Source organism: Xiphophorus couchianus, chromosome 2 (assembly GCF_001444195.1).
Source record: "Xiphophorus couchianus chromosome 2, X_couchianus-1.0, whole genome shotgun sequence".
Taxonomy (NCBI): Eukaryota; Metazoa; Chordata; class Actinopteri; order Cyprinodontiformes; family Poeciliidae; genus Xiphophorus; species Xiphophorus couchianus.
This window is the reverse complement of record NC_040229.1, coordinates 5,369,008-5,388,500: the sequence shown is the minus strand read 5'-3', so window position 1 is coordinate 5,388,500 and position 19,493 is coordinate 5,369,008. Positions and strand designations below refer to the sequence as shown.

General features: G+C 40.5%; 1 protein-coding gene across 1 annotated transcript; it reads right to left on the bottom strand.

The window, feature by feature from the left end:
• Positions 1–99: 99 nt before the first annotated feature.
• wfdc1 (WAP four-disulfide core domain 1) lies at positions 100–13,145 on the bottom strand. The gene is made up of 6 exons (XM_028043500.1): positions 12,792–13,145; positions 3,826–4,021; positions 3,669–3,752; positions 3,291–3,431; positions 1,974–2,024; positions 100–1,893 (listed from the first exon to the last, which is right to left on the bottom strand). The coding sequence occupies exons 1-6, from the start codon at positions 12,879–12,881 to the stop codon at positions 1,835–1,837; spliced, it is 621 nt and encodes a 206-aa protein (XP_027899301.1). The 5' UTR covers positions 12,882–13,145; the 3' UTR covers positions 100–1,834.
• Positions 13,146–19,493: the final 6,348 nt, after the last annotated feature.

Here is a 19,493-nt window from a genome sequence, read left to right as displayed (position 1 = left end):
TGATGATATGATTTACATTTAGATCCCCTGTTAGGAGAAATGACGTAATCAACAGGTGAAAAAACAGATTTAATTTTAACTTGAGGAGGACAAAAGGAACAAGTTTGAGTCATAAGGTTTATTAAAGTAAAACGCAGCACCAGTCAGAGAGAAACATTCGATTTGTTTTCAGCTTATTCTTCTGTAAAAACCAGAGCACCATGTGAAAAGAGCATAAAGCTGCTTCAGTTTGCAAATAAAAGCAAATAAATGTTCAGATTTATTACTGGAAATCCCCTCCGCTCTGTCATCATTTCGGAGCAACACTGTCAGAAGTTTTATTACCTTACTAAATAATATCAGCTTTAATATCCTTGCTAGAACGTAAACAACTGATCAGATGTTTGTTAAAATATTACTTCAGCTTGTTTTGATCTAGCAACTAATTCAACCTACTTTCTTTTAAAACAAAACTATGGATATATGCCAACTTTTATTCATGCATGTTTCTAATTCATATTTTATTATTTACTACACCCAAAAATCTTTAATAACTGACATAAACCCCCAGCTGTTCTGTTCCAACTCATCTGGGATTTATTCTGCTAATCATTTTGACTCAGATCATTTTGGGGTGTAAAGCAGAAATATCAGCCGTGCAGCTGGATTTATTCGCTCGCTGTCAGTTTAACGCTTCGCAGATTTACAAACTGAGCAGAACGAGGACGAGCGCCACATGGTCCTGGTTTTCTCTGATGACCAGTTTGTTTGGATTTTTGGGGGGGAAAAATGAGAAAACACAAAAAAAGTTTTTTATGAACAGCTTTGGTCTACATCGGGCCTCTCCTTTGTTTTCCTGAACACCTTCAGCATTTCTTTGGTTGGATAGCAGGACGCCAGGAGACGGCTTGATGAGGAGGCAGGCGGAGTAAAAAACCTCAGATCTGTCTCGGTTCAGGTTGGAGGAGATCAAACTGGACCGGGTCAGCATCTGAGGTCGTATTAAAGTCCATCTGACGACAAACATCCTGTTTTAACAGCAGGAGGAGGTGATGGTTGGAATAAACAGGTTTTAATCTCAGAGCTGAAACAAGAGCTGCAAAAAGCAGAATCTAAACAGGATGTTCATCAGCTGCTCACAGGTTTTTTATTCTTGGAATTGTTTCACTTGATTAATCGAGTCGCAATCAGCAGATTTCTCATTTCACCTCTTAAGCTTATTTTAAACAATATTAGAAATACTTTAAGAGCTGAAAATAAGCAAGGAATTAAATTATTTTTTTAAATAAGAAAATCTATATTTTATTACCTAAAAGTCAATAACAGCATTCCTTCAGTAAACGTTTGATCATATGTAGCAAAGGATGCATCACTAAAACATCCTTCTAATATTTGTATCGAATCTGAACCAGGTGAAGCTAAAACTGCAACTCGAGGAATTCTGGGTAAAACAGATTTATAGACAAAGCAAGTATTTTTAATCTTTAATGCAAAATGTTCATATTTTTGTACAGTTCTGCTCTGACTGTGTTGTTCTCTCAGGAAGCAGCTTTTTTAGAGTCTATTTATTCCAGTTAATTATCAATTAACGTTTATTTCAATAATAAATTCATTGCAATAAATCTGATTAATCGCTTCAGCAGAAGATATTACAACTGATTTATGTGGAGATTTTTAAAACTAAACCTCTGATCAGCTGATGAACAGGTCTTAGTATTTTGTTCTCTCTGTTTTGTGTTTCTGCATTTTGAAGCTCAGGAACATGGCTACAATAAACAAACTAATAACTGTAATTTTATTTCCTGGTCCTAAGCTTTTTCATGCTGACTGTAAGAAGATAAAATCCAACGTGTCTTCATCCGAGATGCTTGTGATTATGCTTGTCGTAGCCCACTGCGTTGTTGGAACTGGATCCTGTCAGAAAAACAACATTCAGCTGCAGGTCGGCTTCATTTCTCGGCTTGAATTTGTTCCAATTCTCTAAGTCGTCTCACCCAAGTAGTCCTTGTAGTCCTTAAAGTATTTGTGCCTCAAACGTCGTCCATCTGCAGGCAAACAGCAAAAACAAAACCTCGTATTAAATGTCTTCTATTCATGACCTGTACTGGACTAGAATTAGAAATATTGGGGTTCTTTCCTTCAAAACAAGAATTTTAAATTTCTCCCAGCAGTTTTGGAAACCAATCATCAGCTCATCTTGTTGTTTGTTTTCCATGTTGTTCCAGTTTGGATGCATTTAAAAGAAGAAACAACAACTTTTTGCTCCACAACACCAAGCATAATGTGCTTTTTATCTGATTTTATTTGTATGCTTTTACTTTGAAATGTTCATTTTAAATTACGATGTTTATTATCAGTGAAGAAGAAACAGCTGGTAAGTAGGGCCAGGATTTAGCGCATTAATTTTGATTAATTAATTACATAGATTTTAACACATTAAGAACTTTAACACATTTTATTTTATTTTATCTTTTTCATACATTCTGGCCGGAACCTTTGTATTCACTCGTTTCTGGTACACCCGTAAATCTGATGACACACAAGCAAACAACAGCGATGGACAACGAAGCAGCTTCTCTGGAAGCACCGCGGTTTGATTTCTGCTCCTAAATGATCTGACTGGAAAAGACTGTCGTTGTGTTCAAGTTGTGCTAAAAGCAGTTAGCCTATCAGTGAAGCTTCAAGCCTAAAATAGTGTTGCGGAAAGTGCCTCCACTGTATGAGATGATTAGCTCAGTAAGTGGTGTGTATGTTGAGTGTAGGTGAGCGAGATGCGTGGCAGCCGTCCTCCGGTCCGAAGGGGGGCGCTGCGTGCTGTAAACAAGAAGAACCGGGATGCTGGGGGAGCGAAGAAGAGACAGTATGTGGGGGGTGAGCGTAGTCGACGACCGGAGCAGTGGCTAAAGGAAAAACGTCTGTTAACTTTCAACTGTAAGCTGGCGCTATTAAAAGTTAACTTCCAGCCACCGTGTGGTTCATGTTCAAGGCGTATGAAGGAGTTAACCCCGAAGTAGACTTCACTTCGGCCCTGGAGGAAGAACTGCCCTGTGTCCTCCGACCACGGTCAGAAGACTGAGCAGGAAAGGTTAACAATAGCATCTCAATGCTAAATATGTAGCATTTAATGCTAATGTCAGCATCCACAGTCCACATTTCTAAAGAAGCTCCATGAATGATCAGGGCTTCCTGAAACTGGTTTTTGAGTTGAAAATGTTGCTTATTTTGTCGATATATCGTTATCTGCTACTGCCCCCTGCTGGCTGGACGGTCCAGTTCGACCGTCCAGCCAGCAGGGGGCAGTAAAGTCGTACCGGAGTTGGCGCGTTGTTTGATGCACTGGCCCCGGTTTGGGACGCCAGCGGCGGGGTTCCCGGGGTTGATGACGTGGCACTCGTAGCCTGTGGGGCAGTGAAGAGGCTCGTCTCCGTCCTCCGTGGTGCTGCAGGCTTCCGCTGGCGGACAGACGCACAAAACAAGCTTTTACTTGAGAATACATGCAGAGTGATTTAAAAAATGAATCAGATCTGGTGAATGAGACCCACAGATATATTCACTCAAAGCAAAGACATTGTTAGTTAAATTATTAGCTGAAATACATGACGGAGTGTTAGTTTAGGTGTTAGAGTGTTAGTTTCAGACGCAGTTTTCCAGCTTTCACTGCGGTTAGCGGTGTTCCTGTTTGGACCCACCTTGCAGAACCTCCTCCGGTCCGTCCAGCAGCCAGCCGTTTCCTCCCAGCCATCGAGGTTTGGGCTGAACCAGCCAGTCCAGAACTGCTCAAAACAAACAGCTGATTATCACCCGCCACTGTGAATCAGAACCGGCTGAAAGCTGCAGGATGCTGACCCGGTGGGGGCTGGACGGAGTCCAGGCAGGCGTAGATGCAGCCGTTGTAGCAGCAGCGTTTGTGGCGCTCGCATTCGGAGTCGGAGCGGCAGCCGGGAACGTCGCAGGCCCGCTCCGGCAGCATCTGGGGCGGCGGCGGGCACCGGTCGTTCTTCTGGTGCTGCGCGGACTGCGGGTGGTTCGGGTACTCGTAGTCCTGAAAGACAGACAGACAGACTGAGAAGCTGTGTGTGTCTTTGATGATGACCCTTGACCCCGGGGTTTGACCTCCCTAGGTCAGAGGAAGTAGCGGTTTCTGATGGGCGGCACCGATTTTCACTTCTGATACCGATATCTGAGTTTAGTAATCGCTACCAATCTGATACAGAAAAACTGCTGAACTGACTCAAACCATTATTTTTTAAAACATAAATGTACTGAAATACAAATTTATTTGATAACTCAGTACCAGTACAGCCCACTTAAAAACATCAGCACCACAACGGTAGTATACTTTTCATAAATATTTGACTATTGGTTAAATTTAGAAATAAATTATTGTAATTGTGTTATTTTTAGATTTTATATTTTTTGTATTTGCAGCGGATATTTTTAAAGAGGCAGTTTTATGCACCATTTTACAGCATAATTAAGTAACTATTTTACCTTCAGTTAAAACATGTAATATATATCAAATATGACAAGAGAAATTTGACTTCATGACTTACGGCCTTGAAATTGGGCCTCTGTCTCTTTAAGAAACTCCTGCTCTTTCTGAAAGCTCCGCCTCCAGGAAGTCGTCCCAACATGGCTCCTCTTTAACCCTTTAACGTTTTTACCAGCGTTGCTCTGAGCAGCAGCTCCTATAATGAGCTCAGCAGCTGTTTGCTAATTGGTGCTGGCTAGTCTGAAGGAGCTGAGTGGGGGAGGAGCTGCGTCTCGAAGACGGGGCTAGGTCCACCCAGGAGTTTTTACACAGCTGAATGGTTGCCATGGAGATTAAAGGATTTCTCAAACATGCACAAAAAAATCAAGGCAGCGCTGCAGGTTTGTTTGTGATCAGGGAAACCCAACATGAAGGAAACCTCAAAAAAGTTAATTAAACATAAAAATACCGTTTTAGCTTCATAATATAATATGTTTGTGTCTGTGGGTGTTTATACTTTTATTCTAGTTTCTTTCACTTGTTTCAAAGTAAATATTAAAATTAATTTAGAGGATGTGGTATGGCGGATGAAGCATGTCAGCGCCCCCTGGTGGTGGGGCAGGGAGCAGGTGTAGGAGGGACAGTGCGGTTGTTCACCCAAACAGGATCGGACTGTCCCTGATCTGCAACATTTACAACCCAAACAACCATTTGGACTCTCGGTCCATCTACTGAAACAAATTCAGAGCCACAAAACAGTTTAACAAAAAAAACTATTTTTCTAAAACCAACAATTTATTTCTATTTTTAAGTTTCAAAATAAAGATAAAACATAAAACTTTTGAGTACAGAGGACGAATACAAAACAAAACTCCTTTATTTTTTATTTAAATATAAAAAGCTCCACAGTTCAGACCTCTGGTCATTTTATCTTTACACCACAAGAGGGCAGCAAAAGGCAGCGGAGAAATAAAGTAAACTTGTTTACACACCTGGACCAAAGCAAAGACTCACTTTAGCACATTTGGAGGTTTGTGGCTGTAAATGTGAAATAAAGTTTAAACCAGACCAGTGAGGAACCAGGAACACTTTCAACTTTTACTCTTTTTGTTTTAGCAACAGGAGAAAAGATGGAACGGAGAAAAAATGGAAATTTGAAAATGCTGCAGATTTTTCCATGAATTTAAAGACACCTTCTGAAAAAATACATGAGAAAAAGTGAAGTCAGGGTTTAAAAAATTGATGTGTGTTAAATCCAGAACAATAGACGACTTGTACTGCAGCACCAAGCACAAGGCGTTGGATTAGAGGGAGTCAAGCCTCTTACTGCTGAAAATATTCACCTCAGAAACTGTGGCTGCTTTAAAACAGAAGAAATGTGTTTCTATCAGGTCAGTCTCCACTGATTATGGTGAGGAAATTAATGCATAACAAATAATCAATCTGTTATTATACGTTTCATGCTTCTATGATGCTGTGTAATTGATTTTTCTACAGCAGGAACAAGAAAACCGGTCAGTTTATGAGAAGCTAAAACCTGCTAGTTTAGACCAAATCATATTCATATTTAAGAACGGTCTAGTCAAAGTCCAGACCTAGATCTTTTTGAGAATCTGTAGCAGAGCTTAAAACTGATGTTCACAGATGTTGTCCATTCACCCAAACTGAGCTGAAGCTGTTTTAAAAAATCGGAAACAGGTGGAAACTTCAGCTGATAGAGAAACAATAAAAAAGGGGATGAATACAAATGCACACCACACTTTTCAGGTATAAAATCCCTGAAAAATAAATTAAAGGTTTTGGCTGTAAGGTGGGAAAATTGTTTAAAAATATGTGAACAATCATTAAAAATCATTTTCCTCCTTTGTTTGGACACTGAGAGTCCCTAAAAACTCGCTCAGAGAAATCCTAGTTTTTTATGTAATTATGTAATTAGTCTGTGGGCTGCAGACCATCGTTAAAGTGTGTCGTTTATTAGGCAGGATAACTAACTGCCATCCCAGAGAAACCGCGAAGAGAAATGAAAAGGTTTGGCGCCGACGGCGGCATCACGGACTCTAACGTGGGTTCAGCTCCGGTTCAGCCTGGCAGCTGACAGCTCAGCGGGCCGGCGCCTTTCAGGAGGTTCAGGTTCCTCTGCACAGCCATGTGTGGCCGAGTCACAGCTGGTAAAAGTTTATCCCAGAACCCCGAACCACTGCAAGCTGTAAGAAACTAAACATACTGTTATGCAACAAACTCATGAGGCGAGAAATGCTGAACGAAGTCGAACAACAGCTGAAATCGTTTGGGAACGAAGTTCTGAAGTTTCTGAACCAGGAAGCGTTCGGTTCTGAAGGAAAACCCCTCAGAGGTCTTCAACATGGGGGTCATGACCTTCTGCTGGGGGTCATGACCTTCTGCCGCGGGGTCGACAGACAGAGTCCTGTTTATTTAGACTTTTTTTTTTTTTAATTTAGTTTTGTCTTTAAATGCACATTAACATGAATCCAGAATGTAACAAATTGATAAAATGATATCACATTGGTTTATCTTTTTAATAATTTAATAATCTTCTATCTATGGAGAGAGAAATGGGCCAAATTACAACAAATAAATAACTTATGAAATATTTTTAAAATGTGACTTTTTTTAGCTGGGAATAAATACAGAATTATAAGTATCTTTATTAAATATCTGGATTTTATTAGATATATTATTGTGATCAGATTGTTTGGTTTTATTAATTTAACAACCTTCTAAATATGGAGGGAAAAACATGCCAGATTACAATAAATAAATAACTTATGACCTGCGGTTGCTTCTTTTTCTTTAAATTGTTCTAATTTATTTATCACAAACTGGGTGAGGAACTCCAGTCTCTAAATCTTTATTTTGGTCTGAAATATCTCTAATAAATTTACCAGAGAACGTTAGCTGGTGTTAGCTAGGATCTACGTTAGCCCCGGCCACTGGCTAACCTTATAATTAATTCCATATTTATTGAATTATTCCTGTATCACACTGTGACACTTTTAAAAATGAAAAATTTCCTGAGCCAGGTCTCCATCAGCGGCTGACACTGAGTGACCTCAGATTTCAAGAGAAGCTAACAGGAACGTCTCTGGTCGAAATAAATGTTTCATCAGACAGGAAGTGAAGAAACGGCGGTCCAGAACCCAGAAGGAGTCTCAGTAAGATCCGGATCGGAGGAAGGCGTTCTGCTTCTTCTACACTAAAGACCAAATAAACAGTTTTTAACTATTAGACGTTTAATCAGATTTATTTAATATTTCATTTGCCCGCTGTAGCATCAATAAGCTACATTTGGTTTGTTTTCCTTGACTAACAATTAAAATATTAAAATAACTTCTAACCATCTGTTAGTATCTGATAATTAGCCTCCACTGACAGTTTCAAGCCCTGGGAAACCACCGCGGTTTGATGAATGAGTGAGTCCTGTAAAATCTGCTCTAACTGCTTAATAACTTAACGACCTCTGACCTCTCTGCTTGTCTCACATCCGATCAGTTCTCCGTTTCTTCCTGAAGCTCAAGTGTTTCCTTCCTGTTTATGGGAGTTTGTGTTTATTTGCCAACATGCAGCACATCCAACATCTGATTTGTGGAAACATCATCATTCTTTAAACATGTTTGCTATCCGTCCTCCAACCTAAACGTCTCTGTGAAGATTCCTGTCCTGTGTCTCCCTGGGCTTTCCTGCCGCCGGATGCCAGATGGGCCACCATGCTTTAATCCGGAGCTTTATCACACAATCCGGCTCCCGTCTCTCTGATGTTTCAGTGTTTACTTTCCCTCCGTTCTGCCGACTTGCCCTCTCATCGTCCCCCGCCAGCAGGACTGTTCAGTTTTCATGTCCCTCATCGTCTGCAGCTTCTTTTATCCTCTCTTAAAAGCAGCAGCATAATGTTTGCTGTAACATTTGATCTCCGCAGGTCATTTTCTCTTTCCTCCGAGCCCGACTGGCTCCAGATCGTTTGTGATTCCAACTCGAGATCTCAGACAGATAAGAGTCTCTGCTTCCTTTGTGGAAGAGCAGGAATCCTTCTGCATTCATTCATTCATCCATTCATTCATTCATTCATTCATTCATTCATTCATTCATCCATCTCACAATACACCCTACAATAAATCAAACTGAAAAAGCAACGGATAAAAACAATGAAGAAGAAAAAGGTTTAGTACGGAGTCAATCAAATTAAACCAGAAGATAAAGATTTTCTCGCACTAAAGAAGGAAAAGCGCAGCTTTAAATTTCTGCTCCTTTGCATCCAGTTACAGAGAAACCAGATTTCCAGAGAGCTAAAGGTCAGCAGTAAAACCGAACAGAAAGGAGTTACGATAAACGGGTCAAAAATACTGATAGATCAAAAAAACACACAGTTTAAATATAACAGTCATTAAAAATGTGGACAGGCAGACAGTCCAGGGTTTGTTATATAAGAATATTCTGGACGGATATGAAAAACTATTTTCATCAAAAAAGTTTGAAAATGAACAAATAAGGCTGTTTTGTTTCAAATGGAGAAATGTGACCTTAGTGATCCAGAACTTTTATGTTTTTATTATTTAGCTTTTGTTATTTTAGAGAATTAGTGGCACAGAGCCGTTAGCTTCTGCTAAATGTCAGTGGACCACTGTTGTTTATTATACTAATATTTATCATTAGTGCTTTCGGTTTAGTGCAGTTCATGTTTTAGTTGGCTCCGCCCACTGCAGCCACAACCAAAACTACAGAACTGAATCCTGTTTTCTTTTGTTTCAAATTTCCAGAAGGAGAAAATCCAGATTATCAGTCTGATTAATTTGCTAAAAGCAGAGAACAGTTCAACAGTCTACAGTCATCTCTTGTACGTTTTTACTTCCAAACAGACAAACTGCAGTCTTTTAAATGTTTCCAGTTTATTACTGGACTGTAACCAATCATGTACCATTTCATGGACAACAATCAGAAAGTTTAGAGAGTTCATATGGAACGTCTCCAACTTCTGCATCCATCATAACTCAGTTCTCTGTCAAGCTGCAGGCCAGATGGTTTCCTTGAATATAAAAATCTGTGAAGCCTGATTGAGAAAATATTTAGAAATATCAGGAACTTTTAAACATGCTTTGAAGCATCTGTCTGTTTCCATTCATCTGCAGGTTTTATCAGTCAGATCAGAGTGAGGCTGGATTCCTGGAAAGTCTCATTCAGGATTTATTTGTTAGAGTCAGGATGCTTTGTTGGTGCCAGCAGTTCTCTCTGCTCTGTGTTTTTAGCCCAAGGCTAAAGATTCACAGCTGGTCAGACAAAGACAGGGAGGCACAACTGTTTCTGTTTCTGTCTGCAGGTCCTCTGTCTTCATACCAGGTGGAGTCAGAATGCTCAGGAAAACCCACGACGCTGGCAGCAGGTCCCTCAGCCAGGTGGCGCTACGCCTGCAGGAGGTTTAACATCAGGCCGCAGGTTGGTCTGATGTTAAATTAAAAAAACAACTAAACTTTATCTTCAGTTTTCTGGACTGGGCTTTAATTTGCAGGCTCTCCGTTCTTGAGACTAATGTCTCTGTAACGTCTTTAAGTAATCCTGAAATGTGTGGTGGTGCTTTTCTTTTGTCTTCTTTTTTTAAATATTTTTATATTTATTAATGTTAGAAACAGTCTCAACATATTCAGTTATTTGTAGCCATTACGGTTTTAGTTTTATTAGCTCATTCTTTTGTGTTTAGTGTCTTATTTTGTGTTTTATTCTTCGTACATTTGGATTTCTTTCTCTTGGATCAGTGACTTTTCCCTTAGTTTCAGGGTTTTTTGTGATTTTTGCCTCTGATTAGTTCACCTGCTACCTGGTCATTTTCTTCACCTGCCCACAGAGTTTAAAAAATATCACACACTCCTGACTGGTTTCAGGAAAGCTTGCATCCAGATGAACCCGCAGGTCGTTTTAATCATGCCAAGCCCATAGGGGGCAGTGTTGTGATACACATCAGGATTGTGTTGTGTATCCTGTTGCAGACATCGTGATGGATGATGTCTGCCATCATGGCGCCGCAGGTTCATTTGTGGGGAGAGGTAATTAAGTTAAATACTGTATTAGAAAATAAAGTTAATAAAACTCAAGATGATGATGATTAGAATCAAGTCAAAGCAAGTTGGTGGATTTATTAGCCTGTTATTCATCTTTGACCATAAATCTTAGTTTTCCGCTAAATACATGCAAACATAAACACGGAGTTTTCTCAAATCTCCACTTTGGTCAGATTTTTATATAAAACCAGGACAGATTGCTGGTCGTGTTACTGTCATCTGTTTGATATTAATGCAGACGCTCAGCTGTGATTGGCTGCCTGCATAAACTTTTCTTATCCGGAAAAACAACCAGCATGAAATAAAGGAAAAGCAGGCAGTCGGAGCAGAACCTGCTGCTGGCAGGTTCTGCTTCCTGTCGGCCTGTCCGCCATTTTCCTGCCTCAGACTCTCTAAGGGTCACTAAAGGTCATCTGCTCAACATTTTGTCTCATTAGCAGCTCTGAGATTCTTTGTGAACAATCTGAACATTTGGAGAAAAATATAAGATTTTTCCAGAAATGAAACCGGGAGCAACTTTTAGTCTCTGGATTCTCAGAGCTCCAGATTTTAGTTTGTTACTCTCATGCTACTCATTTTATTTTTCATGACTGAAATCATCTTCACTTCACCGTTCTGCTTTTGACTGGGTCAAACTAGAGACAAAAACATAACAGAAATACTGATTCATAAAACACACTTCTGCTTTTCTGCCTGATAATCTCAATAAAATAAATGCAACAAATGCTTTTATTTTGTTACCTAATAAATTTTCTGCTACAGTTTTCTGTCTCTTTCTTTTCAGAGTTAGAGTTACTGACACTTTCCTCATTTATAGATTATAACATAAAGAAAACGCCAGCTGCACTAAAGATTTAATGAGGACCGGTCCGTTCTGAAAGCAGCAGGACAGACGGAGAGCTGAGAGCAGAAAACCAAGGGTGGGGGCAGAAAAGAGAGCAAAGGGGCAAATTTTCAGTTTTCTAGGCCAGCGAGGGCAGAAACCAGTCAGAAAGTGAGAACATTGAGGAATAAAAAGTTGAAAAGAGGAGAAGAAAGACAGAGAGAGAAGGCGGCACGCTACAGTGAGCGCTTATTAGAGATGATCAATCAGCCAGAATGAGCCGAGCTAACAAGCAGGGCACACACACATGCGCAAGCCCACACCCACACACCCACACACACACATCCACACACACACACCCACACACACACATCCACACACACACACATCCACACACACACACATGCACACACACACACTGCTCTTCAGCTACTCACACGGAAACTCAAAAACTTGCAGCTTTTTCCAGCCTGACACACTGAACTCATCAAAACTCAAATAGAAACTCACATTGTTCTTATTTTTAGTAAATTATTATTAGAAAAACAGAAATAAAATAACTCAGAAGTCATCTAGTTTGTAAAATACAGATCTGATTCTAAATGCAGTTTAAAGAGAGAAGCTGTTGATCATAAACTGCAGAAATCAGGAGAAAAAACAGAAAACATGGAAAAAGATTCTCTAAGACCACTGACTTTGAAATGTCTTCAGGCATTTCTGTTTAACTACATTAATAATCTAACTTATACTTTTTAATCAATTTTAAGGAATTATTTAGTTAAATTAACCTCCTTTATGTTGATGAAAAGTTACAACGTTTTTTTGTGCATCTAAATCTCTATTTGTGTCAGAAAACTAACAGCATCATTCCCATGGTGAATCATGGTGGCAGCATGATGCAGATGCTGCAGCATCGCACTGCGTGCAGCATCAGCATCTTGCTGCGTGCAGCAACAGCATCATGCTGCAGGCAGCATCAGCATCATGCTGCGGGACATGGAAGATAGATGAATTTTGCAGAAAACCTGCAGAAGAACTGAGACTGGAGAGGAAGTTCAGCTTCCAGCAAGAAAATCAGCCAAAATATGGTTCAGATCAAACTCTATTACTGTGTTACAACGGCATAGTCAAAGTCCAGACAACTGAAAATATGTGGCAAAGGTAATGAACAGGTTTCTAAGGTTTGTAAGAAACAAATAGCAATATTTCCAATAAAATAAGAAATAATAAATGTAATTCTTTTATGAATTTTTCGTCCTGATTCTGATTTCCTGTCTTCACTCTGAGATGAACCAGATCTCTGCAACTCAAAACCCTTTCTGTCGTTTTTTGGTCAGCCTGACCTTTCACCTTTGCAGAGAAATGGTGAAGTGTGAAGCGAACAGAGGCAGCAGTGTGCGGTGACCTTTCACCTGCTGATCATGTGACACTCATCAAGATGTTACTGTCTTACCTTCTGGGAGAGTCCTCTCTTCTTCCTGACATCACTTCCTGTGGACAGGACCAGCAGGGACAGCAGCAGCAGCTCCAACGCGCCCGGCATGCTTGCTCTTCAGACCGTCCTCCTCCTCTTCCTTTTCATGCATTTATCTCCTCTTCCTCCTCGTCCCAAATTTCCAGCCGAAGCGGCGGATCCCGGCCTCGCTGCCTGCAGCCTGTCCTGAGTGCAGCGACGAATCACAGAGCGGAGACAGAGAGACAGAGAGACAGAGACGGGGAAAGTCCAGACAGAGAGAGGAGGAAATGAAGCAGCAGCTGTCTGCATCAGAGAGCCGCAGTGGGGGGAGCGACCTGGGGAGGGGCAGCGACTGCGACCCGCCCCACCGCTGCTGCTTCTGGAGACACATCATGAGTTCAGCGTGTTGGACGCCTGTCTCCAGGGAGATAGGGTCTTCATTTTTAACTTTTAACCATCAAAAAGCAGCACTGACAAAACTACAAACTCCAACAAAACAGCACATTAGAGCCAATGTAGACAGAAAAAAATGGAGGATTAAATTTCCACCAAAAAAAGAAGAAATATTTAAATTAATCTCAGAAATTGACTCAATAAAACTTCAAAATTTTCTTGGAGATATTTGGAGAAAAAGGAATGCGTAAATCAGAGGCAACATTTTCTGAGTTTCAAAAGTCCTAAAGTTTTATCAATGAAGTTTCTGAGATCTCAGAGATTTTCTAGAAAAACAGGAATGTGTGAATCCTGGTAGAGCCAAAGTGTTAAAAGTGGAAAATCTGCTGCTATTCTCTAAAAATGAAAAGCAAAGAAAAGTTTTTTAAAAATAAAGACTTTGTCTCCACCTGTGCCGATGTACCAGATTTGTGTCATAAAATATCCACAGCTCTAATTTAGAGGCAGTTATATGTAGGAAAACATGCATGTTGCCGTGGTAACACATGCAGTTGTGTAACGTGTTTGGATGGGGGGGTTAGCTGCAGTGACCCGTGCTAAACGGAGGCATGTGCTGCGTTTCAGAGGAAGGGGCCTCACTGGGTTTCCCTCCTCTAGTATCTCTGAAGTTGCTTCTTCTAAAAAACTAGGACAAGCCCCCCAACCCACCCCACCCTCTCTTACCCCCACAGCTCGGTTTTGTCCCCCCACCGCCTCCCTCTGCTCTCAGTAAATGGCTCTGAAAGGAGGGAAGGAATGTAAGCCTGCACAAATCTCGGTCATTATTAGCTTTCCAGGAGCCGGGCTCCTGTTGCTGGGAGGCCCCGGCTCCACCCCCACTAACCGAGTGGGGCTGGGGTGAGGGGGCAGAAAGAGGTGGGGTGGGGTAACTGAGGTTCATGACTGCTGCAGAAAACGTTGCTCTGCTGCTGGTTGATTTACAGCTTTAAACTGTTTTATCATGAGAAAATTCATGTCAAACATGAAATGAAGCTCAATGCTAACTCTGCTAACCCATCCATCCATCCATCCATCCCAGCATGCCAACATCTCCAGCAGGCTACATGCTAACATCCCAGCAGGCTAACATTTCTGCAGGCTACATGCTAACATCCCAGCCTGCTAACATCTCAGCAGGCTAACATCCCAGCCTGCTAACATTCCAGTCACGCCTGATGTTCCTGATCCCAGCTGGGTTTCAGACAAACTGAGATCAGCAGTTTATGAACAGGAAATGAGCTGATGGCAGAATCACATTCAGTCTGTTTTACAGTAACAGACATAAGTTTAGTGGAAGCTGCCAGCCAGGTTTCTGTGCCAAACAGAAGAGATAAAGGAACGCCTCAGAGATTAAAGCTGCAGATGGAAAATCTTTTCACAAACTGAACATGAAAGCTGAGTTTTTTCCTCTCGCATCGCAGCTTTTCCTCCAGCAACAAAATGTCTGGAGGCCTCAGCGGGTTCCAGATCAGTGGATCACAGAAAACATGGCCGCCGCACCACAAAGCAGGCTGGGATTTATTTATCGGACATAACAAGAGAGGTTTATGTGTCAAAATGTTCAGCAGCTAATGCATCAATCTGTATGAGACAGTTTGAAGGTTGAAAACATTACAGCCTCATATCCTAATGGTTAAACCTGGAACTGGATATTTACACTAAAATATGTTTAGTGCAAATATGTTTGAAATAAGACAAAAATAGTTTCCAAGGAACTTTTCAGCAAATTAAAACTTGTTTTAGGTCAATAATTCCTTAATATTGATGGAAACTAGTAACACTGACAGATTATTTCACTTACAACAAAATATTTTCAAGTTAAGAGTAGTACGTGAATCACGTGTGCTTGCTGTGTGAACAGTGTTGGTGTAAACTGTAACCTGTTGCAGTGATTTTATGTTTCTTTTGGAGAAATGGCTTCTTCCTCTGAGTGGAAGCAGAAACCAAACAATCGGTCTGACATGATGCTGCCGCTATTCTGGAACGCTAACACGCAAACCAAATAAGGATTTAACAGCTTCTGTGGTAGCAGACTGGAGGTAAGCCTCTCAAATCCAGCAGGGGTCAAAGGTCAGAGTAGGGTCAGAGAAAAGCAGTGATTGGTTGTAATGAATGCACTGCAAAAACAAAATCTTACCAACTATTTTTGGTCTACCTTCCAGAACAAATAACTTGAAATAAAACAAAACTAACTTACAAGAAACTTTTCATCAAGACTTGTTTTAAATAAATAAATTCTTAATATCGATGGAAAAAAGAACTAGTTCCACTGGCAGATTGTTTCACTTATGACAAGACATTTTCCTGTGAAATAATCTTCCAGTGAAACCAGTTATTTTTTTCATCAATATTAAGGAATTATTGACTGAAAACAAGCTCCTATATTTTGATGAAAAGTTACTTGTAAGTTAGTTTTGTCTTTTTTCAAGTTTAACAAAATATTTGCACTAGAAACCAAAACCAAAACTAAACAAGCTAAAAAGAACTTAATGCAAACAATTTTAAATAAAGTTTGTGGAAGTTTCTGAATTTAGCTGCAGTTTAAAATGAGAACAGAGACATTTCCTCTCCATCAGCGTCTCAAATCCATTTGAAACCAGCAGCTGAGTCAATGCTCAGAGTTTGTAATAAAACAATAAAGATCTGCTTTTACAGCCTATAAATTCACAGCTTTGGGTTTAATTTGCAAACTCTGAAGCTGGTTGGTGTAATAATGACTTTCAGGCAGTTTGAACAGCTGATGACGTGTTTTGACTTGTTTTTGCAAACTGGGAGAGGAAATATGAAATGAATGCAGAACAAACATTAACCACTTACACATTTTTCATCCTAAGATAAAAACCCTGCAGCTTTTTCAGCTGTTTTAGAATTAAAGCCATTTTTCAGAAAGTGTTGACGTTGAGCTGGCAGTCTCTCACTAACACAGGATCCACGTCTGCACATTCTTTAACCTTTTAACCAAGTCTGGCTCAAGTTATTTATTTTAGCTCTGAAAAATCACCCAGAACCCCCAGAACACAAACATTTTCAGAGCGAGTCTTTCAGCGGCCGGTTGTGTTTGGAGCAGCGGGGCTCGGCTGCGGAGGCGGTCCGCTCGTTTGTTCTGCCAGGCACTTGTTGCAGAGTTCAGCGGCTCTCGTTCCCAGCAGGTCTTCCTTCGTACTTTGTGGATGGTTTTGGTTTATCCTTAAAAGACCGCAGGCCGTAGTGTAAATATTAACACTAGTTAATATTTACTAGTGTTTTCACAGTAAATATTAACATTATTTGATTCAAGAAATGGCAAAAAAAATATGTTGAAAAATATACTTTTTGTATGGGACAAAAATTCAACCATTTTCAAGTTGAAAAGTTTAAATAATAATGAAGTCACAAGTCAGTGGCGGTAAAGTCCAAACTGAGATTCTACTCCTGTGATTTCCTTAAGTGGGCCTGCGGTCGAGCTAGCTCAGCGTTAGCTTACTGTGCTGCCTCCTGTCTCTCTCTCTGCTACCTTTGGACTCAGGTAACCGTGACATTCCTCAGCTTGACCCCTGGAGGTCAGGAGAAACGGGAAACCCTTCCAGCTCTGCTGTCATGAATGTCTCATTCCATATGGTCACGACATGGTGACAGCTTCAACAAATATGTAAAAACATATTTTTTCAATAAAAAGTCCCATGATCCAGCTTTAAATACTCTCCAGAACAAACCATGATCAGTGTTACAACAATTAATTCATCATATTTATGTGATGCAGTCGGTTCAGTTCACCTTCAATCAGTTCAACTAAAGTCTCTCCGACACAAAAAACCACTTATACAATTTAAAAAGATGAACTGCTGTGCTTTCATTCTGTACACACAAAGGATTTTAATAATAAGTATTTCTCACACAATAACATAAATTAAACAGAATTGAAGATTGTCAGTTTTTGTCTGTAGGTCAAACGCCGGCGCCATCTTGTGGCTAAGACAAACCGTAAACAGCTAAGGCTGATGGTAACACAGAAGTGGAGGAAGTTGGGAGTGATTTGAGCAAAGACTTGAAGAATTTATCTGCAGCTTGGGAGGAAGAAGCGAGATGCAGTGATGAAGTCCTACTGAAGGACTGCAACCCTATTTTTTTCTTTAGCCTTATTGTTCAGGAAGCAACGATAGCATGATTGTTTGGTATCTGAACCGAAAATGTTCAATCAGAAATCAACTCCTTGATTCGTTTAAATCTCAGCCTCAGACAGCACCAGTCACACCAGCCCTGTTCGGTCCGCGATAACTCAACTCCAGACCGTCTGCCTAGAAAAGTCCCGTTGGTTCGGAGAGGTGTGAATACATCATCGAACCAAAACAGGTTTGAACGCCAAGCGGACTGGAGACTGCCCCAAAAACAGAAAGTGGACTACAGGGCAGGGCATTCTGGGTAAAAACAACCAAAATAAACGTGCTAGCCTAGCGCTAGCAGATTTATCCTTAGCCAAAGACTTTAGCTTTAGCCAGAGTCTTTAGCCAAAGACTAAGTAGAAATCCTCCAACCGCTAAAATCTGACGCCTCCATGTTTGTTTCTATCTGGTGAAGAAGGAAGTTGCCTCAGTGTCTTCAGAGGTTTTCATGTAATTTGCCTTCAGTGGTTCTTGGAGCAGCGCCCCCTACAGGCCAGGAGGGGAACAGGTTGGTTTGACTCAGAGCAAAGAGAAAAAGAACCACAGCAGCTGGAGGTGGAGCAGATGATGGAGTTTGATCCTAATAGAACCGACTCAACCGGACCAGCAGGAGGGAAACATCCTGAATCTCTGAGGGTTCTGAATCATTTGGGTTAAAGAGATGAGATGAAAACTCAGATTCACTGAGGTAAAAACTCTCTGTTCAAACAGGCAGTAACCTTGCATGCTCACTGTGTGCATGTGTGTGTGTGTGTGCATGTGTGTGTGTGTGTGTGTGGGGGGGGGTTCCTGTAGAGCCTTGATGAAACATGGATCACGTTTTTGTTCCGGTCTGATAAATCAAAGCCTTGTGGGCTTTGATGTGGTTTTCTTTTGCAGTGAATACTTTGGCTTTATGATGAATCTGTGTGAGTGTGTGTGTTTGGGGGGAGGGCTACTGTCTGTGAACCTCCTGCCACTGTTTGTGATGGTACATTTATGCAGAGAGATGTGTTTATTTGTATTTCTGGGTCTTCTGATTGGTTCAGTGATGAAAGTTTTGCTGACTGTGGCAAACATTGAGCTGCAGAGAAGGAACGTCTCCAAAGCTCGTAGGGTTTCAGTGTGTGCTAATGCTACTATCTCCAAACATCAGCTTCCTGTTTGTCTTTTCTCACATCTCATCAGTTATAACATTTGCAGTGCTGTATTGTTTTTTAGCCAACATTAACTAACTTTCTCCTTCAGGATTGACACCATTCAAAGTTCAACAGTGACCGACTCCTGTAGATTCAACATGTTTTGGTTTAAACTTTTTACTTTTTATGAACATAGAAAATAATCCTGGTTCAGCTCTTCTGTTTCTCTGCTCTGTCGTTTCTAACCTCCAGTCAGTTGTGGCAGACAGCCGCTGCTACTGATCCAGGTTCTGGTTCTGTTAGAGGCTTTTTACTGTTAAAGGGGAGTTTTTTCTCTCCATTGTTGCTACATGCATGCTCAGTATGAGGCATTGATGTAAAGTCGATACAAACTTTTGTCTGCTGTCGCCCCCTGCTGGCCAGGAGGAATGAACGCTGCTAGTCAACGACTCGATGCTCTGCCGAGTTTCCTTAAAAACATTTTAAACTAATTTGAATAACAAACTGAACATATTGCACTGATTGATAACTAGTAATCAACTGGAATTATTTTTTCTGTAAAGTGACTTGAGACAACATTTGTTGTGATTTGGCAGTATAGAAATAAACTGAATTGATTTCAAATATAAAGTATTGATCTTCAGACTTGCAGATCTTTTCTAAGCATTTTTTACATTTCTTCTATGTTTCTTTACCAGAAGGAAATCATGGCCGTTTGCAGCTCAGTCTAGTCCAGACTTTTTCCTGGTCAGAGTATTTACAAGATGTTAAACTCTTCATCAGATGAAGAAGTTAAACTTTTCCAGATGTTGAAAACAGAACAGCAGGATCCAATTTTTCTTTAATATCTATAAAGTTTTTCATCAAGATGGGAAATATTCCTAATTTGATGTGCTTTGTACAGTAGATTATTTCATCATCAGAGTTTCATCATTTGATTATTCCAGCTTTGTTTTTAGAAATGCTGTAATGTCAGCGAACTGCCGCTAGAGGGCGCCACAGACAAGCTT